Source organism: Colius striatus, chromosome 12 (genome assembly GCF_028858725.1).
Source record: "Colius striatus isolate bColStr4 chromosome 12, bColStr4.1.hap1, whole genome shotgun sequence".
NCBI lineage: Eukaryota > Metazoa > Chordata > Aves > Coliiformes > Coliidae > Colius > Colius striatus.
The window spans coordinates 2,233,626-2,259,634 of record NC_084770.1 but is presented as its reverse complement, the minus strand read 5'-3'; the positions used below and the strand labels follow the sequence as shown (position 1 = coordinate 2,259,634).

At 38.4% G+C, this 26,009-nt stretch overlaps 1 protein-coding gene across 7 annotated transcripts in view; it reads right to left on the bottom strand.

Moving 5' to 3' along the window:
• ARMC8 (armadillo repeat containing 8) overlaps window positions 1-26,009 on the bottom strand; it is a 59,782-nt gene that overhangs the window by 18,619 nt on the left and 15,154 nt on the right. For 5 of the 7 annotated variants that reach the window (XR_009819521.1, XM_062005759.1, XM_062005754.1 and 2 more), the window contains exons 3-11: window positions 24,957-25,028; window positions 15,804-15,946; window positions 15,607-15,704; window positions 11,897-11,989; window positions 7,152-7,232; window positions 5,529-5,604; window positions 5,347-5,437; window positions 1,927-1,987; window positions 339-539 (exon numbers count right to left, since the gene is read on the bottom strand). Coding sequence is in view for 6 of the 7 variants with exons in the window: in XM_062005754.1 (XP_061861738.1) it covers window positions 339-539; window positions 1,927-1,987; window positions 5,347-5,437; window positions 5,529-5,604; window positions 7,152-7,232; window positions 11,897-11,989; window positions 15,607-15,704; window positions 15,804-15,946; window positions 24,957-25,028 (916 nt within the window). In the remaining variant the exon portion in view is untranslated. The remainder of the gene's footprint in view (window positions 1-338; window positions 540-1,926; window positions 1,988-5,346; window positions 5,438-5,528; window positions 5,605-7,151; window positions 7,233-11,896; window positions 11,990-15,606; window positions 15,705-15,803; window positions 15,947-24,956; window positions 25,029-26,009) is intronic. The other 2 variants (XM_062005756.1, XM_062005755.1) reach the window with 2 other exon arrangements.

Below are 26,009 nucleotides of genomic sequence, written 5' to 3'. Positions count from 1 at the left end.
TCTGGAAAGTGTAATGAAACTCCTATGGTGAAGCTATATTAAACTACTCACAGTCTGACTCTCTATCTTAGAAGAATGGCAACATCCTTCTTACAGTGTGTGGAGTAAAGACATACACAACAACTTTACTTTGGATAATACAAGCTCCAGAAAAAGCAGTCAACAAAGAGAGACTTGGGGACTACACGCATCAGAGATCAGGTCCTACTGCACCTCTGTCACCTATCTACTGAGAAATTCAGACATTAGGTTTAAACAGAACAAAACCAAATATCCTGAGACTATTTATTACTACTTTTGCATTTTTCAAGGCTTCACAAATGGGTAAGGAAACATACCCTCTTGATATCGGTGATTGCACTCACTGAGCTGGGATACTTGAAGTAGTCAGCAAGCATAACAATGAGGTGGTCAGTAATGCTGGCAGTTCTCTGGAGCTCCACATCGGTTTCAATCAAATAGGCCAGTGTTTCTGCTCCTTCTACTCTCTCCTCCAGCAGTCTTTCCTTACTACACATTCGAACCAAACACGGTAGAGTCTGCAGGGTTAAAAAGGATGAAATCCACTGCTGTTGAGTGAAGCTACATTCATAAAAAGCTCTCAAAAATATATAACTCAAGCAGTTATCCTAAAGAAATTCTCAACAACGTTCTTTAAATCAGCATCTTCAGACAAAAAGATTTTAGTGGCTTGAAAGACTACTCACACAGAAAAATTATTCAGGCATTACTGGGAATACAGCAGGACAACAGGCTACAGCAACTTCTCATGCAAAAGACTCCGTTTGAACACAAGGTTCAGAAATGACAATAGTAAAAGTTTCATAAAAGCTTAAAACAAAAAATTCCCTCAAAAGTTTATGTTTGCACAGGTTTATTCTTACTACGTGAGAGAAGCAAAGTTACCCAAGCTGCCCTCCAGAAGTACTTGCACCCTCATGCAATGTAGAACTGACCATGGACAGGGCAGTCAAAAATAATCTCAAGGCTTCCTTGACACATACAGGTTGCTAGGAGTAGTGAAGGAAGGACTACTCCTAAATAGTGTATTTTGTCCACCAGAAATTAAGTCCCCTTGGAATCCAGATCCGTTTTGCCTTACCCTGACATACAGCCCTACCTTGGTTGCACTCACATGGTGACATTTTTGTCAGAACTTCTCTACTCTAAACTTTCAAAACAAGAAAATGTTTCTTTACCTCAATCTCAGTGAAAAGCACTTAACTCTGGAAAACAATTCTCCAAAGGTTGGGGCTCTGTTCACTCCAGTCTCACCAAACACAAGTATGAAAACAGATGAGGAATAATATCAAGGTTTTCACTTGTGTAACTTCACTGACTTCAAAGAATTATGCTGGCAGTTCTTGGAGTTGTGTTTTTGGGGACCTGAACTAACACTTAGACATCAACTGTTCAAATGACTGAACAGCCAACTTTTCCAAGTCAAAGTATGAAGCAGACAAATGCACCAAAACGTTGTGAAACTTGAGCAATCATCAGCTTGTGACAGACTCTGTATATGTTGTGCAAATTCTGAAATAGGCCACTGAGAGACAAAACAGTCCCTTGTTCATCTACAGAAACCAAGCCAGTAATGATGTTCCCATGTTACTTCCAAATGGCCACTGAAATGACCACAAACCTCAGATGGATGTGTGTCAAAATCTGGGATAATTATTCATGGATAATGACCTTTTAGTATGGTTCTTTATTTCACACTCCTTTCAAAAGCCACCTCACTACAAATGCTTAAAGGCACAAAGGGTAACTAGGGAATTATTGTTTTAAATAATAAAATCCAGATAACTTGGTGCTTTGAAACCTTCAGTTTAACAGACTGTGCTACTTTTGATATGAGATAAATAAAACCAGGACAGCCCCATGTGAGAAAACCATCTTAAACAGAAAAGTTGTTAACCAGCTCACCTTAAGGACAATGCAAGAATCATCTGTCCGTATTGCTCCAGCTCTGCACATGGAGGTAAGGCTGTAACAACATAACAAAACATGTATTCACCTGTCATGGCACTGAGGTAAGATGTTGCAGAACAACCAACTGTATTAATGAAATGTACTCCCTCTTGTTCTACCACTGACTTAAACACATGTTTACTTACTAGGCTTGGGCACACAAACTTCTAGTGGTGTACTTTTAGGCAGGTTTTTATTACAGGAGTCTTGCTGGAGCACTGATCAATACCTAACCCCACATACTGGTCAAAAAAGGTCTAACCATCCAACTTGACTGTCCCACAAACCTCTTTTACCTCACAAACCACCTCAAAATGAACAACTTACGTTAAAATAAAAGAGCAATATGTATAGATTTGTCGTTTGCTGCACACAGCACAGGCAAGCACTTAAAAAAATCAGGAGACAATCCATATAGGGTTGGTAGCCTGACAGCTTAGTCAGAAGCCAATCAAGCTTTGCATTAGCCTGGGAAGTATGATATCATCGTGCTGCTCCTCCACAGGCAAGTCTTCACACTCTGCTGGAACAAGCACACCCTTGCTAATGGTGAGCCCAAGTCTCTGACTCTGCACCAAACCAGCATTTGCTCTTATTTAGACAAGAGCTGATTGGATATGACAACTCCAAAGTTACAAACTATAGTGCTGACATGCAGCATATAACAAAGGCATAAACTGCTTTGTTAGTTTACCTGTATTTGTCCTCCAAGCCACCAGAAACACGAAGGGGTTCTCCCACCACTAGAAGTATTTTGCATTTAAGTGGTTTATAGTTTTTAAGTGGTTTGTAGTTTTTACATGCATCTCTACAAGGAAGTGGGATGAAACTGGAGAATGACTGCTCTGTATCCCTGCAGGACAGGCAATTTTTTGGGAGGCATAGCTTTTGAACCAAGCCATTGTAAATGTTTTTATTGAGCCACAGGTGAGGTTAAAAAAAAACACCAAAACCAAACCACACCTAAATTTTAGTAAAAGTGGCTCAGAACTAACACATTTCAACTCTCAGATGGGCAAGTTAAAAATCCACATAGGATTGACTGTAATTGCTCAGCTAAGGAGCTGTAATAACATACAGCAACCTTTGTCATGCTTGCTGCATTCCTGAGCTCTTTAAGTACCTAAAGAGAGACCTTTCACCTCTTACAAGGTGAAAGCAGGAAATACTCATTTTTCACATGTGAACAATCAGGAGAAAAGCACCCATCTTGCAGTTGCCATTTAGCCCAGCTAGACTGGATTTGCCAGACAAAGTAGCTCCATTCTAAACATGAAATAAAGTATTTTTACTTCAGGTAAAATAGGCTTGGCTTAGCTAGAAGAAAATCTGGTAATTTTAGTAGAAAAGGTTACTGCTCCACTTGTAGCTGCAAATCACTCTCCCAAGAGGCTTACTGCTCTTCCCTCTGTGCCAACACTGCTACTCAAGTGAAGGATCTTTGCTCCCTTTCAATCAAGAGATATTAACTTGGGTCTTCCAGGTCTGCTTCATCAGTTGAAAAACAAAGGCAACTTCTTAAGATAGCCTGGTATGCCAGTCTGGATTCAAATGGAAATTTAACAAAAGGCTTCAGAAATACAAGAGAAGCACATTCTACATCCACATTTCATGGACTCTGTGAATAAATTAGAGAGGAACTGTAGATGAAGTGACCCAAGCTGGCAACACAGGCCTTTTCAAGCCCCAAAGATTATCACGAAATTGAGGCCTCCAGTGCTCTATTAAAAATGACAACTGCATGTGGACCAACTAGAAACCCAATCTGAAACTCAAGATGCTGGTTTGTCTTAGTTTTCCTGAAATTCTTTTTTTGCTTTTCACAACATAATACTCTTTCATGATTTCCAAGGTGCACTTGAGCCAAGGTACTGCAAAGCAACAGCAAAAGATGGGAGCGTCTATCCCTCTCCTTCCAATTTGAAGCAGATCAGTGAAGAACACAAATAGACCTAGGAACATTCATCCCAGAACAAGGAGACAATCCAGAGCCAGAACCATGCTTTTAACTCTAAGTGGCCTTCATGACTTATCAAAAAGTAATTCCTAATACTTAATTCTGATAATTCAGAGAATATATAGAAAGAAACCCATAAATCAATCAGAACTCAGATTGCTACAATGCAGTTAAATTTACTTGCCTTCTTTGCTAAGAGCCATCTAACAAAACCAGTAAAACCAGACTGCACAGATCAATTGTGGTTGGAAGGGAACATGGGAGGTCCACCTGGGGAATCTCCCACAGAGTGGAATTACTTAAGACAACCCCCCCTACAAGTCTTTATAACACTTTCATGAACAGGTTAAGTCACCGTAACCTGGCAATGCTACAGAAAAGGCCATCCTACCTACCCCACTTGTTCCTCACTCAGAATCTGGAGACCTTGTACACTGAGACAAGTATCAGAGAAACTGTTTGGTGAACTGAGTAAGAGAACTCACTGATCCAGGTCAAAAATAAGCCATCAAAATCTAAAAGAATAATCAAACAATACATCAGGGATCAAACTCTTGAGTTACATTTCATTTCAGTAGTTTATAGTGGTGGGTAATTTTATCTCTTTAACCCTCTGAAGTAATTTATTCCCTTACTATCAACAGAACAAAAAGAAAAGCATCTTAAAGGGACATCAATTCCTAGCCTATGAAGTGAGCATAACTCTAGTGGTGCTGTTACAGAACTTGGTCACGTTTTGTCACGGGGCTGAAAGTCATTATGAATATGAACACAGAGAAGTGTGCCTACACCAGAAGGGAAAATTTGCTCTGAACTACAGAATTAATTAATAACATTAATTCTGCTGTATGAACACATGAAGCTTAAAGAATAACCTAATTTAATTACAACAGCTGGGAAGAGGGACTAGCTCTGCTTTTTCATCATCTTAGTGCACTCAGTTTTTAAACACAAAGCCCGAGTCACCTGAGTGGGTCCTCTAACTGTCCTGCAACACAGACATTAACTTTTACTACCTGATGATATTTCTGTAGTATATTCTAACGGCATATGACTGACCACAGCCTAATCAAACTAAAACTTATCATAGAATTCAAAGTACTTGTGAACACTGAAGTTCAGCTTATGAAAATCCATGTCTGAATACACATTCCTGCCCAGTAACAGTTTTTTGCCTGTTTATGAACAGCAGAGAACAGAAGTTATGCTATAAATATATATGCTATATATAAAAGTTATGCTAGAAATAATAAACACAGGTGAGTAACTTTTTAAAGAATTTAGACAGTGTAAATAATAGCTATAATTATTCTTAAGACTTTATATCACACATTACTTTGCAACAAGCAAAAAGGGAACAGTTAAAAAGTAAGTATTAAATTGCATCCTATTTCATTCTAATTCCTGATGCAAATTACCATTTGGCTGATGTGAGCTGCATTTCAATAGGCTTGTCCCTCTGTAACATCTTCACAAAAATCTGTGGTAACAATTCTCCATCAACTGACACTGCAAGAGATTAAAGAGAACTCCAAGTAATCCCAATTCAGCCAGTCAATAAAATGAGTGCTCAGGTAAGTAACAGCAGCAGTATACTTACCATTTACAAGAGTCATTGATACCTGTGGGTTTTCAAAGGCTAGAACTGAGAAGCATTTCAATGCCTGCATTTGAACCTGTGTAAAAACATAAGATATATGAAGTATAAATGTAAACACCAACTTACAATCCAAATTGGTCTATATTGCTGTAGGGGCTTGTGGAAAATTATTCTGTACAAGCAATAAGAAGTGTAGACAATAAATAACATGCAGATGGAAACATCTAATTCACACTTTGACTCCTGTGATGACCCTGTTGGAATCATCTTTCTACAAGGTATGTTGTGAACTATTTGTGGAAAAGACCAGCAAGGATAAAACTTGGGAACTGGATGGTTAGAAATACTGTTCTTATTTGTGATGCCTCACAAACAAGACTAGAAGTATCACAACAATAATACTTTTTCTTTCCAGGACTCATAAGTACCTAAGACAACCAGAAACACATGTTGAGAATTTTACCTTTAAAGGTGAGTTTAGTAAAATGTCTAAAGAGAATCATTCAGTTGAAGTGATTCTAAATGAATCTTAAAACAAATACCTAGGTTTTACTACCATTACACACACTCAAGCATCACCTAAGACAAAAAAGATACATAAACTCCTTCATGCTGGATCTTCCTCCTCCAGTCCAAACCCATTCATTAGTTTAATCAAACAATACTTCATGGTTGCCTCATCCCATCAGGCTATGAAGTCTTGACATTCATATTGGGGGGGTGCAGGTGATGGATATATTGATATCTCTGGGCCCCTCAGTTCAAGAAGGAAAGAGTGCAGGGCCACAAAGAGGGTGAAGGGAGTAAAGCATCTCCCTGCTGATGAAAGGCTGAGGGAGCTGGGGCTCTTCAGCTTGGAGATGAGAAGACTGAGGAGTTACCTCAATGTTTACAAATGCATGGGTGTCAGGATGATGGAGCCAGTCTGTTCTCAGTGATGGCCAATGATAGGACAAAGGGCAACAGGTATAAACTGGAGTTTGGAACATAAAAGGTTCCAAAGAAACACAAGGTAAAACTTCTTCCCTGTGAGGGTGAGGGAGCACTGGAACAGGCTGCTCAGGTGGGCTGTGGAGTCTCCTCTGGAGACATTCAAACCTCACCTGGATGAGTTCCTGTGTGCCATACTCTAGGTGGTCCTGCTCTGGCAGGGGGGTTGCACTGGATGATCTTTCGAGGCCCCTTCCCAACCTCAGCATTCTGTGATTCTGTGACTGGTTTCAGACAGATTTTAAGATCGTTTATTATTCATTATCCATGGCTTCACAGGTAGGACTTCTGTTTAGGACAGCTCATATTTTCTTCTCTTCTGCTTAGTTTCTTTTTCCCACTGATTCTTCACCAAGTTAGACTGTTGGTACTGGGTTGCCAAGTGACTGTTCTCCTTTAGATCAGCAAGAGCCAGCTCTGTTTTAATTATTACCTTTTTAAAATTTAAAGAACACTCCAAAACAACAAGTCTCATTCTGATAGAAATCCAACCAAGTACAAAGAACTATTATTGTAGAAATATACATTACACCTGTTTATGTTTCAATGCATACACACAGACGCAGTTTAATAATCTTCACTTGGATTCCTTTCATAAATCTACGTAAACATGGAATCATTTTCATGTCTTACTTTGTAGGAGGTGGAGACTAACAGATGTGCGATATTCTGAACAGCTCCATGGTTAAATAAGATTGTCTGGTGATCTGGACCCTTCAAAGGAAAACACAAAACAAGATTTAGTTTTTTAAAGGAACATGTAAGAGGTTTCCACTATCTGCCACCTACTGTTAAGTATTAAAGGTACATTTATTGACATTTACTTTGTAATCAGCTGGCTTACCAACTTTTTTTTTCTCTCATAAACAGGTCCAACAAGTCCAAGTTTCATTCCTTTTTTAGTAATCATTTCTACTCTTCATTAGGCAATGAAATCAGTTTTCACAAATGAAGAAACATGGATTGAGTATAGACATTTCTATTCCTCATACTGGAAACAAATGAAATTTCCTGATTATCTCTACAAACCATATTATTGATCCCCTATTACTGGTATCTCTCCTTCACTGGTAATATAAAGCATTTTCAACACTTCTAACTTCAGAAGAAAGAGAATTAATTCTGTAACTGTTTCCAGACAGAATACAACAGTGCTTTGAGAACAGATTCACATTTTCCTCCTACAGATCACTTCAGGTTCAAAGACATTTAGCCATAAATCTAGCCAGCTATCACTCATTTATTGACTTGAAGCTCTCAGTCAGCAATAGCTGATATTTCAATAGTCGCCCAAGATTTAAAAAGCATTTGGAATTAAACATAAATACTGAATTTTGCAGTAAAAAGATCTCAGTGCATCTGCAGTATGACAAGGCTCCACGAGGCTGTAACAAATTGGGGCCTGCAACCCTCAAGAGTCTCTTGTGAAATCCAATCTGTGACTTGCAGACATTTCCCCAGCTGTATATTCATGACTCCCATCATATTTGCATTAAGCACAGGCTATGCACAACTTAAAGTCAGCTTTTAGAGTGTCACACCATTAATCAGATCACAATGCACTTTCTTGACTAACCTGTAAGTGAAGAAAGTATCTTCACTCCTTAATCTTTTGTTCAACCCAGAGCTTTGAAACCCTACTATGCATGAGTGCTGCTTCACTTTCCCATTGAGATACAGCAGAAATAAGATTCCTCTTATATTCAAAAGAACACTTTAGGACATTCCTTACCTCTAAGGAAAAAAAAGTATAAAATTACTTTGAGATGTAACATATGTGGTGCTTTAAGAGATGCTTCAGCTGCTACTGCCACCAAGAGCTTTCTACCAAAAAATGCAATTAAAACAGCATGGTTGAAGTAGGAAAGCAACTTACACTGGCACACAGAAGTGGCTGAGGCAATGATTTAAAGCCACAGCTATGCCAGTGTTGAAGCTGAAGAACAGATATTAAAATATGTGGAAAAACTGGATGAAATTTAAGTAAAATAAATCATATTGACCTAGATTGTTTCAGTAATTCACAAGTATTGGTGACTTTTCAATAAGAGGCAGACACGTGCGAGCAGGAGCAATCCATCTACAGAGAATACCAAGAATACACTTGGGTATATTCCTAGTTGCACACTGGATGGACATTAAGACATCTAATCTGTACACAATGTGCTTCATACATACATCAATCCAGATTGTTTAATCAGATTAAGCACTACCCCATAAATAGGGACAGCTTCAAATATAAGTGTGAAAACTTGAGAACATAATGTATCACTTCCAAGCAGCTCAGGCACCAATTCCTTTTGTATATCTTTGAGTACTGACAGAGTTCCAGGAGGCAGTTCTCTTGTTGTCCAAAAACGACTGAACAATATTTCAGGAACAGAAATCACATTCCTTGCATGATCTTCCATCATAAAATGCCAGTTTTCAAGAAAGCAGCAGGACAGAACAATGGAACAATTCATTCTATAATGAAATTTTAAAAGGCAAATGTACCTTGGTTCATGGATCCAGCACCAGGCTTAAGATCACATAACATTCTCAGAAGGGGCTTGGGAGGAAACTGCCTTGATTACAGACTTTATCCTGGATCTTTCCCAGACATAAGATTTTCATTTTCAACTGGTGGTGAAATGATTACTTATGCAGAGATGTCACCACTTGAAAATATAAGTTCCAGAGCTATCTTTTCAAATTATTCATACCAGCATGTGTTTCCAAATGCACACCTTATCTTTTTAATTGGACCATTAAAAGAGTAAAGTTTATCTACTCATATCACTCCCTCTGGAAACAAATCAACTGTGACAGAATCTGAAGAAGTAAATTTTCACTTGCATTTTACCATACCACGTATATCAACCTGCTTTCAGTGGACTTATTTGCTTATATGCTGATAGAACCCTGTTTCCATACGCTAAGAACTGCATTTACTGTTCTTGTAAATCAACAATTTCCCTTGCTTAGGATGGCTCATGTCCAGGGTCCATGTTTTCCATCAGTTAATTTTAAACCTAAAAATGCAGCGAGAAGCAGAAAGAGAAAGGAGTAAAAGGCAAAAATATGCTAAGAACCTGAATTGAGGATTTCCTAGCTCAAGAGAACAGGCCTGAGCTTTGGCAAGGAAATTGGAGCAGCAAGAACAAAACCCGAGAAGCCCAACCAAACAAGATTCTGGTAAGGAGGATTAAAAAGAGATGCACGAGATCTAAGCACAGAAGAGTATACAGGCACAAGAAGGGTAGGAACTATGCCACTATTGGTTTCATGAATATATCTACGAAGATGAGGAAAAGTGGAAATAAAAGCATGAATGCCTCTTATAATATTTGCTAAGACTTACCTAATTAAAAAGCTTACAGTAACTTATTCAGGGAAAGAAAAAAAGTTCTGTCACTCATGGCCTTTAGGGGGTTAGATGGAGTCTTCATTCAAAATACAATAAACATTGAGAGCTTCAGTATTTAGGTGGAGTTTTTAATTGTAGGAAAGTACTTGGAATATCCATGTAAGTCAGGAAACCCTCTGCAAAGTCTGCTTTACTGCAATGAATGCGTTTTGTTGTGTCTGAAAATTTAGTAATTGACCTCAATAATCAGACTCGAGACCAAAGAACTGAACAAGAAATAAAGAAGGAAGCATTTTAGGTTTTTGCTGAGCAGCTGCATTTGCCTGGGCAAGAGAAAAATGAATTCTTGATCAATTTACATTTGTGGTGATCTGCTTACTCAACCTCAAATATTTTTTCTTTGTTATGCAGCTAATGTTTCTTCTGTAAATGCAAATATTTCCTGATAATGATGCCCATAACCCTGCTTTTCTTGTGCAACAGTGTTTATATTTGTTCATACAATCAAATCTTTCTTTCAAGAACCTTGGATTTTTCCCAACCTTCTCCATAAAATCTGTACAAGAGAGATTTGAGGGGTGCAGGAGGTGTTCAAAACAGATTACTGAGTTCATAAGACCCTCCTTAATTATTAAGTGATGGTGCATTTGCTTTGTTAACAATATATTTGAGATGTAAATCACCAGGAGTTAACAGAGCCTCAAGTAAGCACCTCATTTGGAAAAAGATGACAGTAACTGTTTTCAAGTTGGATAAATTACTCAAAGTTACTCACAGTTCTCATAGAGCCAACAGGGTTCATACTGCTGCAGAGCTAACCCCTGATTGTATAAACAGACCTCTATACAATCCTGCCTTCAGTCCTGTGCTATTTTTCTTGCAAGCCAACACAGACCAATTTTTCACCTGTTCAAGTGTTCAGTCTATTAAGGAAACTTTAAAAAGCCCCTTAAGATGCTTCACTGGTGCATTTCCCTTCTTAAAACACCAAATTATGAGTTTCCATAGTCCAGCTTAATATTTATAGAAATGTCTAAAATAAATTAGCAGCCAAGTTATATTTTTGCATCACACTAACTCGACCGTTTTCAGTCCTCGGTTTCAATTAACAGCAGAAATAAAATGAATGAATGTACACAAATAATAGTCAAGGTAGACAAAACCACATTTTTAACAAAGGAATAACTCAAAGTTCCAGAAGACTCATTGTGTGTGAGAAGACAAAAGATATTTTTAAAGGTAAGTACTTCAAAATTCATAAATTTTGGGACTTTCCCCTCCATTAGTCTGTGAGATAAATACTATCTATGGTCTTGTACTAGAAGGGAAAATGTGCTGTACAAATCTGATTTCCTACACTGAATGACTTTGACACAGTTACTGTATATCCCATGGGTACAGGGACTATGAAAAAAAAATTCAACTAATAGAAAAACAACATGTGGAAACTTGGAGGGGATGGGGGAAAAGACAAAACTATTTCTGTGTTTGGGCTGGGGTTGCTGCTGCTTCCACATTAGTTTTCCCATATCAAGAGAATTGCATTATATAGCAGGAATGAACATGTATCTGGATAAACCTGTAACTGGTGCAGCTTAACTGAGAAGGGCACTTTTCTTACTCTCAGTAAACACTCTCTGGGTTTAAAATTAGTGTCTCGAAAGCAGGTTCAAGACCTCTGCAAAGTGCTGCTTATACTTTTTTCCAAGGAGAAAAAAAAGCCTTACAAAAATTATACCACTAATAGTGAGGACTGATAATTTGCTTAGACTGTTGACTTTGTGTGGTAGCCAGTGTTATAAATATATATATATATACACTCCCTATTAAAAAAATGACTTATTTGTATAGTTTTACTGTAGACAAGCATATATCAAACCAAATAAATCTGTCAGCAAATCCACAGCAGTGGCAGTTCAGTCATTACTGTCTTAATGTTCCTGCCACAAAAACCAGTATCATCTTACACAACTTCTTATATGCCAGAAACAAAACAAGTTGCATAAAGAGCATGTATTCTCTTTCTTACTTTGCAGCAGTGTGAGAAGATCTGACATATGTATTCTTGTGTATATCGAGACCTACTGAGCAGTGCCATGAGGTGGGAGATAACTGTAGCATCCTGGAAATAAGTCAGAAAAAAAAAAGTATTAACACTGTATTTCAGTAAAGTTTCTTTGAAGTTTGTTACTTAAGAGTATTCCTGAGTCTATATTCCATGTTCTCCCTTCCACTTAAACTTGTATGGACACAAGACAAATTTCAAGGCATAAGTGACAGCTCTGAGTCAAATCCTCATGGAAAAAATAGAAGGAATGGGGTAAAAACCATACCAACTACAACATGGTCACTGAAAGCAATTAGTCCAGGTTTTCTCTTAGCATTTTCTTACTAAAATTGTGATTTACTTACCTCTTCATTTCATCTCCAAGTAGAAAAGAGCAGGAAGGAGAACAAGGTGCCAGAGTGGACTATGTACAGACCACCTTGAGTTCTGTGGCACCCATTTTCTAACTGATTAAAGGGTGTGTATTTGTGTGTGTGTAATAATTTCCTTGCCTTCACGTGACACACACACTAGACACTACTAGTTTGCATCACAGTAATGATGGAGAGTCCCAAATAAATATGAAAAAAAAAAAAATCACTATACTCAAGTTCCCTTCTGAAAACACATCCAGTTACTTAAGCTCTGTGGTTTGTTATGAAAGTTCAACAATTGAAAGCTTTCAGTTACTTTCACCAGCACATGCTAGTGGCAGCAGTTGCCATCAAAAGAAACACTGACTGGTTTAGTTTGGAAAGGTGGTAAACTAAATTACTTCCATGAGATAAAGGGTGCTGAACAGAGGAGGTGAAAGACTGAATGGATCTTCCAATCCAAAGAACTTACTTGTATAGGGTTAATATAGCATAAGTCAGACTGTTTTACCTGCAGGAGAGCCACGTATTGCAACACTCTGACTAGGGAGAGGTGGATTAAAATGAGAGTAAAATCTCCATGCTTCTCTGCTACTTTCACAGTGATGCAAGTAGCACTAGGCTGACTGTTTCAATGACTACAGCTTCAGAGACACACAGCTGCTTCTGAAAAGTTTTGTTTCCCAATTTCTGGGGAGGTTTCCAAGCACACTTTTATATTAGCCAAATAAACAAGTCCCTCCTATTTGTGTACATATTTGAGATCAGGCAAAGCTTTGCAATATCAATTTTTTAGTATGTTTTTGCTGCTAACAATTCAGCCTTCTTATTCTTAAGAGAAAACAGTAAGACAATAGAGAAAGACACACATCGAGAATAAAATCAACTTGTTTCTACTGTTTGTTTCTCAATAACTGGGAAGGATCAATGTGCAACAGCCTCATTTGCTATTTCAGCATCTTATAGAAAGTTACTTACTAGGAACTAGAGTTCTTCCAGTACACCAGCCACACATTCATGCTCACTGCATGCTTAAGGGCAAAGGAAAAGCAAGGGACAAGCTATTCTAAGCAGTATTTTTAACGTCTGATCAACATTAAGTCCATCTGATCTGCCTTTACACACAACATATATACAAACATATCTATTTCTTTGCAACTTCAGAACTCAAAGGCCTGCAAGGAACTGGTTTGGTTGCAGGGTAACAATGGAAATTATATCCACAAGCATGTTGTAATAGTGCTGATGCTCATAATCCTAATGAAGTGCCTCTTGACTCTCTCTGACAGAGGTAAGCCTGCAGTAGTGTGTGTTGGCTTTTGGGCAAAAGCCAAGCAGAGCAGCAAATTTGATAAGAAGCCAAACAGAAGCAGATAACAGGTCTATCTTGTTCTCAAGAGAAAATGCTACTTTCTTACAAAGTCATATCAGGTCCCACAAAACTTTGTGCCTCCTTGTTTGAGTTAAAGCAAACCAAACTGACAGTCTACCCAGCATTCTGTGTTTTTTTGCCATTTTCTGTGAATGTGAATGTCTGGTCATTTTCTGTGAATCTTAGGCAGCTGAAGGTGTCAAGCCACTTCAGTGTTCAACACAACTTACATATATACATGCTAAGTGATAAAGTGCACCTTAGACAAAATAATCAAGAAGTCAGGAGTTTGGGGGGGAAGAGAAAACAGGCACCTCAGGATTCAGAGGAAGTAAAGCTTTCAAAAAGGAGTATAAAATTACAAGATGCATAACCTGAAATCTCCTGCAAGGAAACCACTGACTAAGTAATCTGTGTTATTTCAAAAATTGCCACTAGAAGGATGCAAGTGTTGGTCTAAAAGTCCAATGAATTTGACAGAGGTACTGCTCTTGCCAAAGAGAAGAGGTACAAGAGCTCACAATTAAAAAAATACATGCCAAGTGAGCTGAGCAAAAAAATCTGCACCAGTGCAATAATCCTGAGTCAGAGAAGATGTCCAAGAGCTAAAAAGAATTCAGACTGCCACTACTACAGCAGTATAGTCACAGTGATCCTTGATGTTGTACATAAGCTTTTCTATTTACATGATCTACAAGACTACAGAATATTGTATTGCAAACTTTGGTGGTGTCAGTAAGCAGAAAACCTGGGGGGATGGGAGGAAGAAAACACATTTGTTGTGTTTTGTTCTCTTCTCCCAGTTAGGTGGGGTGCTAACTTATAAGCACCTACTATTACATATGGCTCTCTAACTATTTTGTCTCTATGCTCAACCTGGTTTTCTCTCAGCTAACGGGGAATTTCTAGCTAAGAATTTAAAGATGTGAGTATCTATTCAGGGTATTGGGTAGAAAAAGAAAGCCAGAAGAGTAACATGTAATATATTTGCCCTTCACATTAACTGGGTAACTTTTAAGGACTGCCTTGTGCAGTTGCTTTGTTTATGGAGAGATACTGGCAAGTACAGATCTGCATTTTCGCCAGGCAAAATTAATGCCCATTGAAACAGAATTCAGAAGAGGATTAATAGAGTTGCATTTACCTGCTTGGAGTCCATTATCTAACTACTTTCTTCATATTCCTTTTTAACATTAACACAAAATCTGCAAGATCTATTCTTGAATCTTTGTATCAGAGGAATTTTATTCCTTTTTCTAAGTCAGAAAAAAGAAATTCTTATCTTGATCTAATCTTGAATTTAAACTCTCTTAAGCTAGAATTCATCATGTTACAAATCCCATTTTTAGACAACAGCTAAGAGAACATTTAGCCTTGTTTCATGTGCCCAGCCATCACAAACAGGTGAGAAATGAAAGAGGCATTAGAAGATGATCTAGATGGTCTTTACTAACTCTATATCACTGAGCCATGGTAGAACATGTGTACACTTTGCAGCGTGGCTTCATTGCTCATTAAATACCTGATTATTAATCAGTGCAACATATTCTGCTTTTGTCCTGCTAGCCTGATCCTCTCAGTTGTTCCTCCTCCCCTTCATCAGCCTGGCCTGTCACCAGGTGACATGAGTTTTTCCATCTCATCCGCTGTAGTGGGAGTACAGTGTTGGATAAAATTTTAAGCTTCAGAAACTAACTTTCATCACTATAGCTGTGACAACAATACTTGTAAATACCATTTACAGACAGTTTTTACTCTTCAAGATGGCACACAAGCCTTGTCAACTATCTCAAGTACTGCAATAAACATTAGGTGAGCCAGATACCTTAACCATTGCTGAGAAATGCTAACTTTGCAGTCAAACAAGTCTTCATTACTACCAAGACCTTTCTCTCCTACCAGCTTTCTAGGTTTTAAAAGGACATATTAATCTGCTTACAACTTACTGTGTATAGTAGATCCTCTGGAGTGACAGGACTGATGAAAATGGTGCGGAGACATCGCAGGCAGGCTTCAATAAACTTCAGATCTGGAGACAGTAATCCTATAAATATATACAAAAGCTCCTATTCAGTTTCATTATCTTTAATTATTTGTGTACTTCAGGAACATTTACTAACACAGGTCCATCAAGGGAAAGTACCTTGCAATAAGGCTGTGATAATATGGCAGTCTAGTAGGGATTTGACGTTATTCTCTGTACCCATTGCCAGGCTTCCGAGGACCACTGCACATTCTGTTCTCAGCTCTGTGCTGGAGGTTTCTTGCTGAAGTAAATACAGCAACCTGGAAATAGAATTCATTTTAGGGGAGCACTCAGAGGGAAGACAACTTTAAGTCTAGTTTCTAAAAAAAAACCCCATATCTGAATCCTGCTACGTAAAGAAGAGAAAGTCCTTAATAGAAAGATGAAAGGTGAACAAAAGAGTAAGATGAACACTTGATTCATAACCATCATTTTGCACTGTGTTCCTTTACTTGTGGTAAAAATATAGCACACTTTTTTCTAAAAATGGAGTGTTACACTACTGATACCCAGGGTGAGGTCTTTCAGGATAGCAGGAAAATGCCAAATTTCAACTAAAGGAAACTAGTCAGCAGTTTGATTGTCAATGGGAAAGGGAACCTTGTGCATCTCCTCTAACACCTAGAGACATGATTACTTCTAGCATGATGTCTGTTCTCCTTGACAGTGATTTCTTTTGGGTCACAGCTGCAAAATAACTCCATCATCAAGCACAAGCATAGGGATTGAGAGAATCATAGAATGGTGGGGTTGGAAGGGACCTTTAGAGATCATCTAGTCCAACCCCCCTGCAGAAGCAGGGTCACCTAGATCAGGTCGCATAGGAACATGTCCACATGGGTCTTGCAGACCCCCAAGGAAGGAGCCTCCACACCCTCCCTGGGCAGCCTGTGCCAGGGCTCCCTCACTCAAACACTCAAACAGCTTTTTCTTATGTTTAAGTGGAACTTTTTGTGCTCCAGCTTCATCCCATCACCCCTTGTCCTGTTGCTAGATACCATAGAAAAAAAGTGCTGCCCCAACCTCCTGACACCCACCATTTAGATATTTGTAAATATTAATAAGATCTCCCCTCAGTCTCCTCTTTTCTAGACTAAACAGCCCCAGTTCCTGCAGCTTCTCCTCGTAATTACTGAGAGTAATCTGAATTTTGAACACTGAGAAATGGCCACACGTGAACATAATGAAAGCCAAGGATTTTTTTCTGTGCAGGAGGGCAGCTGAATCTGAGCTAAACAGGATCATTTCAAGTCTAAAATACATGTTGACAAATGCATAGCTTGGGTCTCAATCAACTTGGATTCTTTACACAGTATGAAGATACCTAGGAGCCCCTTTGAGCATATTTTAGTTTATATCAGTAGCATCTGAATCATGGCTGAGGTCACTGAACACTTTCAGTCTAAATTTGAGTTATACAAAGACCCAGATAGCAACCAGACTCCTACTTCACATCAGCACAGAACATAACTGAAGATTAACATGATTTATAAGCTTAAGACGAAAGCCATTTAACTAAGGATTTCCACATAACATGAGTCCTAGCAAAACTATAACAGGTACGAGAAGCTGGCCACTGAGGTACAATTCTCTGTATACACAACATACGCAGTCACTTTGCTAGATTCACTGAGCTAAGACAGAAATATTCTCCAATTAGTAACACACTACTGTGCCTAGTTTGAAAAGGTGTCTCCTAAAGACAGGCAATATACCAAAACCTTCTGTAGGAGCAAAAAGGAGCCAAAAGCCAACATCTATGCCACTGCTGAAGGAGACAGGGGTCACTACTTAGGTAAGCAGATCCCTCAACAAAATGCCCTGAAAGCATTTTGTTCCTAAATCTTCCTAAATCAAAAGCAAGGGAAAAAATAACTGGAAACACAGTAGATGAATGCAATTTAGGTACATGGGACTGGAAAAGCCACCAAGGGAAGTACAAGCAGTCCCACAAGAGACAGTAACACACAACAGTACCTTTAACATACACTCCTCGTTTCCCACCTACAGAAATTGCTTCTTAGAAGCCCCTACACTTGAAATAAAGTAAAAGGCCAACAGACATAACTATGTTGTGTTACTAGAAGAAAGCTGTAAGATCAAAGGTCTCCTGAACACCTATAAGCAGTGCATTCATGACATAAAATTCAGACTATCCCAGGCAGTGGGTAACTTACCAAGCTCTTGGAGAAGGACAATGGCAAAATAATCCCCTAATATTCTCTGACAATTTATTTAAATGAATAACATTCTGATTGGGAATCTGCCAGGCATCTGCTTTGCTCTAAAAGTGAGTTTGACACTGTCACTGTCCATGTAACTAATGGAAGGATCCTGCAACATCTTCATGAATGTTAATCCAAAGTTTGATGCTAAGTAGTTTAAAATGTGATATCTGGACTTTTCCAAGCTTCTACAAGACTTCTCCAAGATACTTTCCTGTAATGTTTATATAGACTACCATTTCTTCCATTTGTCCCAGCACTTCACTGCTAAGAGCAATTCAGAAATTAAAGGCTCTTTTTCAGATGTCAGTAACGGTATCCAGACAGTAATATCTAAATTACACAGGACAGTAAATCCATCCAGAGAGATGCTTCAATGAACTCCACAAATAATGCCTAGAAACCAAAAATATGGTCAACCAGAGGCATGATGTATTTTCAACATCTGATATGGATTCATCTAGGAAAACTGCTCAATATTCTAGATGAGGTAGAACATTTTCAAGGAAAGGAGCTGCTGAACAAACAGTAACTACAGTGGCTTTAGCAAGGAAGATAAACAATTTCCCTTTCTTCTGAAGATTACTGAGATGGATGCAGTGCATCAGAGTCAAAAAACAGATTTGCATGGCTTAGATTTCATCAATTTGATGTGAAGACAGACCTCACCATTAGCTAAAAAATCCCAGAAATGGCCTCTTTGACATTCCATCCCACCTTCAAGTTGTCACAAAAATCTATGAAGTTCTTAAAATACTTGGGAAGGAGATGACACTCAACTTTAACAAAAGAACACTCTCAGCACTCCAAGCTCCATAAGCAGGCATCTGGAAAATCATCTCAGGGTAAGTTAATAGTACTACAAATCTTAAGATACCTGTCATCAAAGGTAACACATGAATCAGTAAGAGCTTTACTTCAATTATTATTATCTAAATACTCATTATTAGGCCCCTCACAAAACAGATGAATGCATTATTTGCTGGAATAATCATGACTACTTGTTCTACCCTGGCACATGCTTATCTTCCAGTTCATCACAAGAAAGTCTGAAAAACTGTACTATAGAAACATGCAGGATAAATATATAGATGAAGGTACTACTGAAGCACATTACTTCCTGCTGGCTTCCAGAATACTAAATAAAAAGTTAATGCAAGTACAGAGGTTGACCTCTGAGCACATGGGAAGTCCCGGGAAGCATCAATCCCAAACTGTGAACTGCATGATAGTATGAGAAGATACCAAACAAGAGAGAATGACAAGTTTTTAAACTGCTCCTTTTAATGCACTTGAAGCATAACAGGAGGCAATCACTGGCTACAAAATTTTCCAAATCAAGAGAAAAGCATCGTTTTAAAAGAACACAGAATAATTTCTGTGAAATATCTGAAGCAACAAATTAAATGGTTAAAGAGTCTTACACACAAACATTCAAAAGTATGAGTGATATTTATGACTGTTAGTCAAAAAAATGCATCCTAAACTGAGATGTCACAGTCTCACTACTGGAAGCAACAAGTTAATTCAAAAATTTCCACAAGTTCCCACAACTGCTTCTGAACACATTCATACCAAGGAAACAGCACCTATCCCATTTTTTAAAAAGCCAAGCTGAGAAATGTGATAGTAAGACTCAGCTTTGAACTATACTATTGAAAATGTTCCAACTACTTCAACATCTGTAAAGGAGATAGTAACACAAACACTCCACTGACACGTGGATTACAAAGAAAAACACCCTTCTACTTCCACGGTACTGTAGCACTGCAAGCAAGAGGGAAGTAAGCTTGCAAAGAGGCTTTTCCTTTAGAAACAGAACAAAGAGTGTCAGTTTACAACTCCACTAATTTATTCTAATACTCATGCAGCTTCACTTACATTAATATTCTATTATTTGTTCTGTATGCATTACACAGCTTGCATCTAATCTGATTTTTGTTCACTTAATTCAATCCAATGTTGGAGCATTCTAATCTGCTGAGCTGTAACAGCTCTGAATTAAAAAAGCACAAAGCACATTTTTCAGGTAATATAAGGACTAGATCAAGCTTTTCCTCATCTTTCTCTTTAATGATCACTTTAATTTGAAAATAACTCTCGCTACTCAACATGGTGCTAGTCTGATTCACCCTTTTGTCATGTGAATGCTTTCACTGAACATGTAACACTGCTAACCTTCTTCCTAGTTCCCACCCCAAGGTGCTACCAGCCTTCTAATGTTGTTCAACATGCATGAGCAAAAGGAACTCAAAGGATACTGAAGTTGCTAGAGCATGGCCTCTCCTTTTTGTTACTACATAAGAAAAGTTCCCTGCCAAGTGCATTAGCACTGTCAAATATGCAGCTCCTATGGGCTAAACTTACTCTATTTTTCCTTAGCAAACAACTCCACAAGGTATTAAGCAGCAAACACACCTTTTCTTTGAAGCCATTTACACTGGAATATGTGAGATGAACACATAAACCCTAAGCCTAACAGCAGTAAATTTACACTCAAAGCACTTTAACTTACACAGTGAATGACAACAATTCAGTTTAGTATTATTTTAAAGTATGACATAGGCTCAAATATTTTATAGAACTAGGTCAGTTGCCATCACCAAAACAAGACTACTTTTGAGATGATTTGAGCTGTTTGTTGTACAGGCACCAATTCTACAGGAAATCTGTTAACAGCATCACTTTCACCCAGTCTTGCTTCAACCATCTTACCACTTGGCTCAAGACTGATGTCTCAGGAGTAAATTCATCACTCAACTGTTTGCTCCATTTATAAGACACCAACATGCATAATTTATTCTGAGACTTCCAGAAATTGCTACATGAAACTATTCTTTCCATGTTAAAACATCAGTGAATCAGACAGCCGACAATCACCATCTGGAAAACTGCTGTTCACATAGCCAATGCAACTCTGAAAGGTTTTTGTCTGAGGATGCTAAGCAACCTTAAAACAAAATTAAGCTATAGTCTTTGACATCCCATTCACCTACATTTTAAAATTCTCCATGGTAGACTAAATGGCTACATCATGTCCCCACTCTAGTATCACTGCCCAATGGTCAGTATCTGCACGTGAAAGAGGATGCCAAGAATAGGTTTTTAAACAGTTTTTTACAACCTGGACTCTTACAGCTGCTTAGGAACAGATACTAGGAGATATCAGAAAGCTTCCTTTGACATGATGATGTTTTTAAACCTGAAACTTAAAATTCTAATCAAAACACGCAATTTAAAAGGTGCCCTTAGAAGTATAGCTTATATTAACAACTTCCTTTTTGATTATAGAAAAGGCATTTCAGAGAGAGAGCTGCAAAGCTTTTAAACAAAACCAGCTCTAATGGAATTCTGCTGACAGCAACTATTTGCCTTGACTCATGTGTACTTCATAGCTGGATTAGAAGAATACCTTGTTCTAGTTATACATAACCCTCATGGTGAGGGCTATCCCTCATAAAGAGGCGTATAATTATGTAAACAGGCCATGACTCCCAACTTGCTTTGAAGAAAAAAGCAAGGACAACCACAGGAGACCTACATTTGGGGCTCTGCTCTCTACCTCTTTCACCACTGTAGAACAAAGGAGGCCTTTAAAAGTATCAGTCTAGCAGATAAAGCTCCTTCACCTAAGCCCACAAACAACTACAGCTGGGCATAGGTCCCTACCCTATGGAGTACACAACACAGATGATCCCAAAGTGAAGTGCAGCCAACAAGGCATCAAGAAATAATTGTGCCTTGACCTCATAAAGATGTCCAAGAAGTTTGGATAAAACCCCTCATTAATGTGTATGACAGACCTAGTAATATTATGTGTAGTTGTACTGTCTTGAAAGAAAGCCGGTAACATACCAGAAATCATTAATGTTTCAAGATGTGCAAAACTGATGACTAGTACACTTCCTAATACCCCTAGCAGTGGTCACACAGTACAAGTCGAGCTGGACACCTTACAACTTCTGCAGTCAGCAGGTCAATTAGGTGGTAACAGAACCAGAGCTGTAAGGAACCTTGACAGATCCTCTAGTCACTGACCTTGGTCCAAGGCAGTCATTAAATCATTTGAAGTTACTGTCTTGCTTGCTTTTCAATACTTCCATTAATGATTCAATATATTGTCACTCACCATCAGTAGCCTTTCAGCACTGCAAGGTGCTGATGGGGCAGTCTCACTCTCTCCTATGTCTCTGCTCATCTGTTCTATTTTTATACTTCACAGAACAATACTTGCTTTTTTTGAAAGACAGTTTCTCTGTGATGATGAAGCTGAAGCAGTTTGCTGGGCAGTCACATGAACGTCATCACAACAGGCATTAGTAGGATATGACCAGAAGCACAAAAGGGTGCTTCTGTGAGAGTCCTTCATCAGAGGAGACCTGTAAAATCAGCTCTTCACCTGCACCTTTATATACACTGCCTGGATCAAAGCCCCTAAAGGCATCTTTGTTACTGGAATAAAGTCCTAATCCCGAGGCAACAGAAAGAGGAGATACAAGCCACAAAAACAGCACTTCTAGCAACAAAGGTTTTCAGTCAAGGGAAGGCAAGAAAACAGTTGTTGGTACTGAGCCCTGAGGGATTAGGAACAGGAATACTACAGAAATACTCATTTCAAATCAAAACATAGGCATGAAGCTTGAAAGTCCCTTTGAATCTAAGTCACCACCTCATCAGATTATGTTTACAATAAAAGGCAGCATCAGGACAACAAGGTGGTAGCATGTTGAATACTTAGCAATGCTTCTCTAAGAAAAAAAAAACAACAGCTGTAAAAAACCCAATTCCATCTCTAACTGTTTACTGATGAATTCAGAAGGAGCTTAAGAGCGATAACTTCTGCCTACAACAGAACCTAACCTGCTCACTAACTCAGCAGCCTCAAAATGTAGCTAATTGAAGTTCAGTTTCCCACAAACTACATAAAGTTACAAAAAAAAAATTAACTTAAGGTATCTCTTTGTCCAAAGATGACACCACTAAGCATTTGGCTCATGGACTCATGGATTCAGTCATTCTTCCCTGACTTTTTCTTCCTGTACAGAGATCTTCAAAGGACTTTGTACTTCTTTCCAATCAAGCAGCCGTGTCGTACTTTAAAGTAACAGGGATATTTCATTCCTACTTATAGTATTTGACCCAGTTTCAAACAAAAGATACTTCCTAGACTTGTTTCCAAACTTCATGTGAGTTTGTTCTAATATCTCAACTTACTGTTTTCTTTTTCACTAAATAACAGCAATCTAAAAGGGTTCTTTGTGTCTAAAGGGATTCTTCTGAAAGCTTGTTGGAGGAATACTTGAAGAAGAAAGAAGAAATCAGTAAATAAGTTGAGCTACAGGACAAAGGAGCAGCAGAAGAATTCTAACAATCCTCATGCCATTACAGAGATGCATCAACTTCCCCTGGGAGACCACAATCTAAGTCTGTGAAAAGAAAACTGTTCTCCTCATTAACTCTGTGAAGCAGATTCATAACCAAGAATGTTAGCTTACATACTCCTACTCCTATTGAAGGAAAGGTTTGGCTTTGCAGATTGGAATTCCAAAGGTTTCCATACTCTTAAGGGCTTCAGTGGTCAGTTCATGAATTAGAAGGAATGTCAAAAAAGCCAGTGAACTCCCATTGCGTGTTAGGAAGAGGGACAGGAGTTCTCTAACCCCAGTGGTCTATAACCCATTTGAGTCTGTCAGCAACATTTTGAGGAAATTCTGAAGCCTTCAGAAAGGCACTTGTGGGAAGATGATGCCGCTTTACTTTTAGCCAGTGAGGACTTTCTTTTGTCACCATAACCAGACCAATTTGCCTTCATCTATAGCTCTAAGTCTGAAAAGCCCAGACATGAGATTTCCTGTCATTTGAGGGTAACTTGTACTGAAGTGAGAACAAGCACCAGTTTACCTTTTAAGATTCTCCACACCCAATTTTTCATTTATTTGCAGTTCTAGGTTAACTACATCATTTACTTGGGCAGCCAGAAGGCATTAACAACAGAGGAAAAAAAACTTCTGAGTTTTCATTACTGAGCATAGAATAAGTAGCAGCAAAAAGCAGGAAACCCGAAGGAATGTGAAGTCTACAATCTTCTGTCCCTTTTAAAATGGGAACCACAAGAATCAGTGGTAGTCACAAGAATCCCTTAGAGCCTGTTGCAGAAAAAAAAATCCTTAAACTTTGCATAATCTTCAACAAATGTCCACTTTCATCTTTTTGTCTCACATGAAGTCTTCTCTTCGTCTGTTTGGTCAAAATGGAAGCTAATTCAGCAGGTCTGGTAGATGGAAGTTTCCCCACAGCTAATCCCTAGAGATTTATTCCCTGCAAATAAAATGCATTTTTGGCAAGCCAGAAGAAATTCTCTCAAGCAGGACAGTTTGGGATCTAGTTGCCATTTAAGCCAAAGGATCACAGGTGGATACCATATTGCTAGCACAAGTAATGCAGTGCTCAATGTTTGTCTTCTCCATAGCTGCAAATCGTGGCTGCAAGCAAGCTCAAGAAGGGTGAAATGGAAGTGAGCAATCCAGTAGCTAAAGTTACCTGTGAAATTTGTGCTAGTGGAATCAGGACCCAGAAAACATTAACATCAGCTGAAGCAGTAAATCAGCAATAAAGTACAAGCAATGTTTTTAATCTTCTGAAGCAGGCAGAAGACCAGCAAATTCTCAGATGCTTAACATTTTAAAACTGTATTTGTAACATAACCTTACACATTTTCACTTCTGAACACACCAGGCAACGGGATTAAGATAAAACCACTTTCACACATGATTAATATCAATTTCAGAAATGAGATTTCATTCCTGAGCTGATGAAGTTAAACAAAAATGACCAAGACTCCTTTAGAAAATTCTGTGAAATTCCAAATTAAAAGCATTACTCCACAGCCTGTTCATGTAAGTTTAACAGATATTTCATGTCTCAGTTACATTACAGATAATATGCATTCAACTACAAAGTTAAAACATAAAAGTGCCTGTGATCTAAGGATCATTATTCCAGACTTCTTGTGAATCAGTGAAAAGGAGAGTAGCAAAGGACATACCTTGGAACTGCTCCCAAAACAATCAAGTTGGCTTTTTGTTTGTTGTTTCCAATTACAGCATTTTTCATATCTCTGTAAATCCAGAAAGAAAAACAAACCCTGGTAAATTATGCTGAGGTACTGAGGGCTTAATCTATAGAATTTACTATTTCCATGAAGGCTTATCAAGTCTTCCACATGTCCATGCTGCACCTACAGAAATGACTGGCACTTCAGGGCACAGTTTCCACAGTCCACAGAGAAGTATCCCAGAGCTCTGTGATTACATTATGTCCCAACTTATGCAAGTAAGCAAAAACCCAAACGCTCTCACAACCACACCAGATATGAAGAATTCTCATTATTGAGGAAAACTAGAGACATTGGTTTTCTGTGTCCATATAGCCACTGGGCTTCTAACAGAAAAAAACCCAAACAAATCACTATTGGTTGGGAAATTAAATGTTGATAGTTTAAAGTGTTAACTGAATACTCTACTGAGTGCAGGAAATGACAAGCTGAAAAAAAACCCCTTGAAACAAACCAACAAAATAATGAACTATGACCAGTCTCCAGAGATCAGGCTTTCACTCTCCTCTTCCCCACAGGCCTTTTGTGAATTGCAGCAGGACACCTGAACATCTGTGTGTCAAAATCCCACAAATAATGTGGAAACAAAAGCACTTCCCTATTTCAGAGTTGCTGCAAAAGGTTAAATACATTAAAGGCATTCTTACTAGCTAAAGGAACAAGGGAAGCATTTAGGACAGAGGAGACTGATTGCACACACTAAGCAGTCCTACAGTTTGCAGCTTTGTTGTTCAGAAAATTGCTACCATGTCCTAAAATCAATACCACCTCTTAAGTCTCTTTTTTCTTTATTTGAACATATTGAACACGTAGCAACACCCAGAGAATCTGAAAGGAAGCCATGACCAGTTTCAGAAAATCAAGATGGCACATCTCCAGGAAACTTTCTAGATGTAGGAACCTTTAGAACAACAATCTAAATTCATGTAATTCTTTATCAACAAAAAACAAAACTAGATTAACTATAGCGTTAGTAGTTGCAAA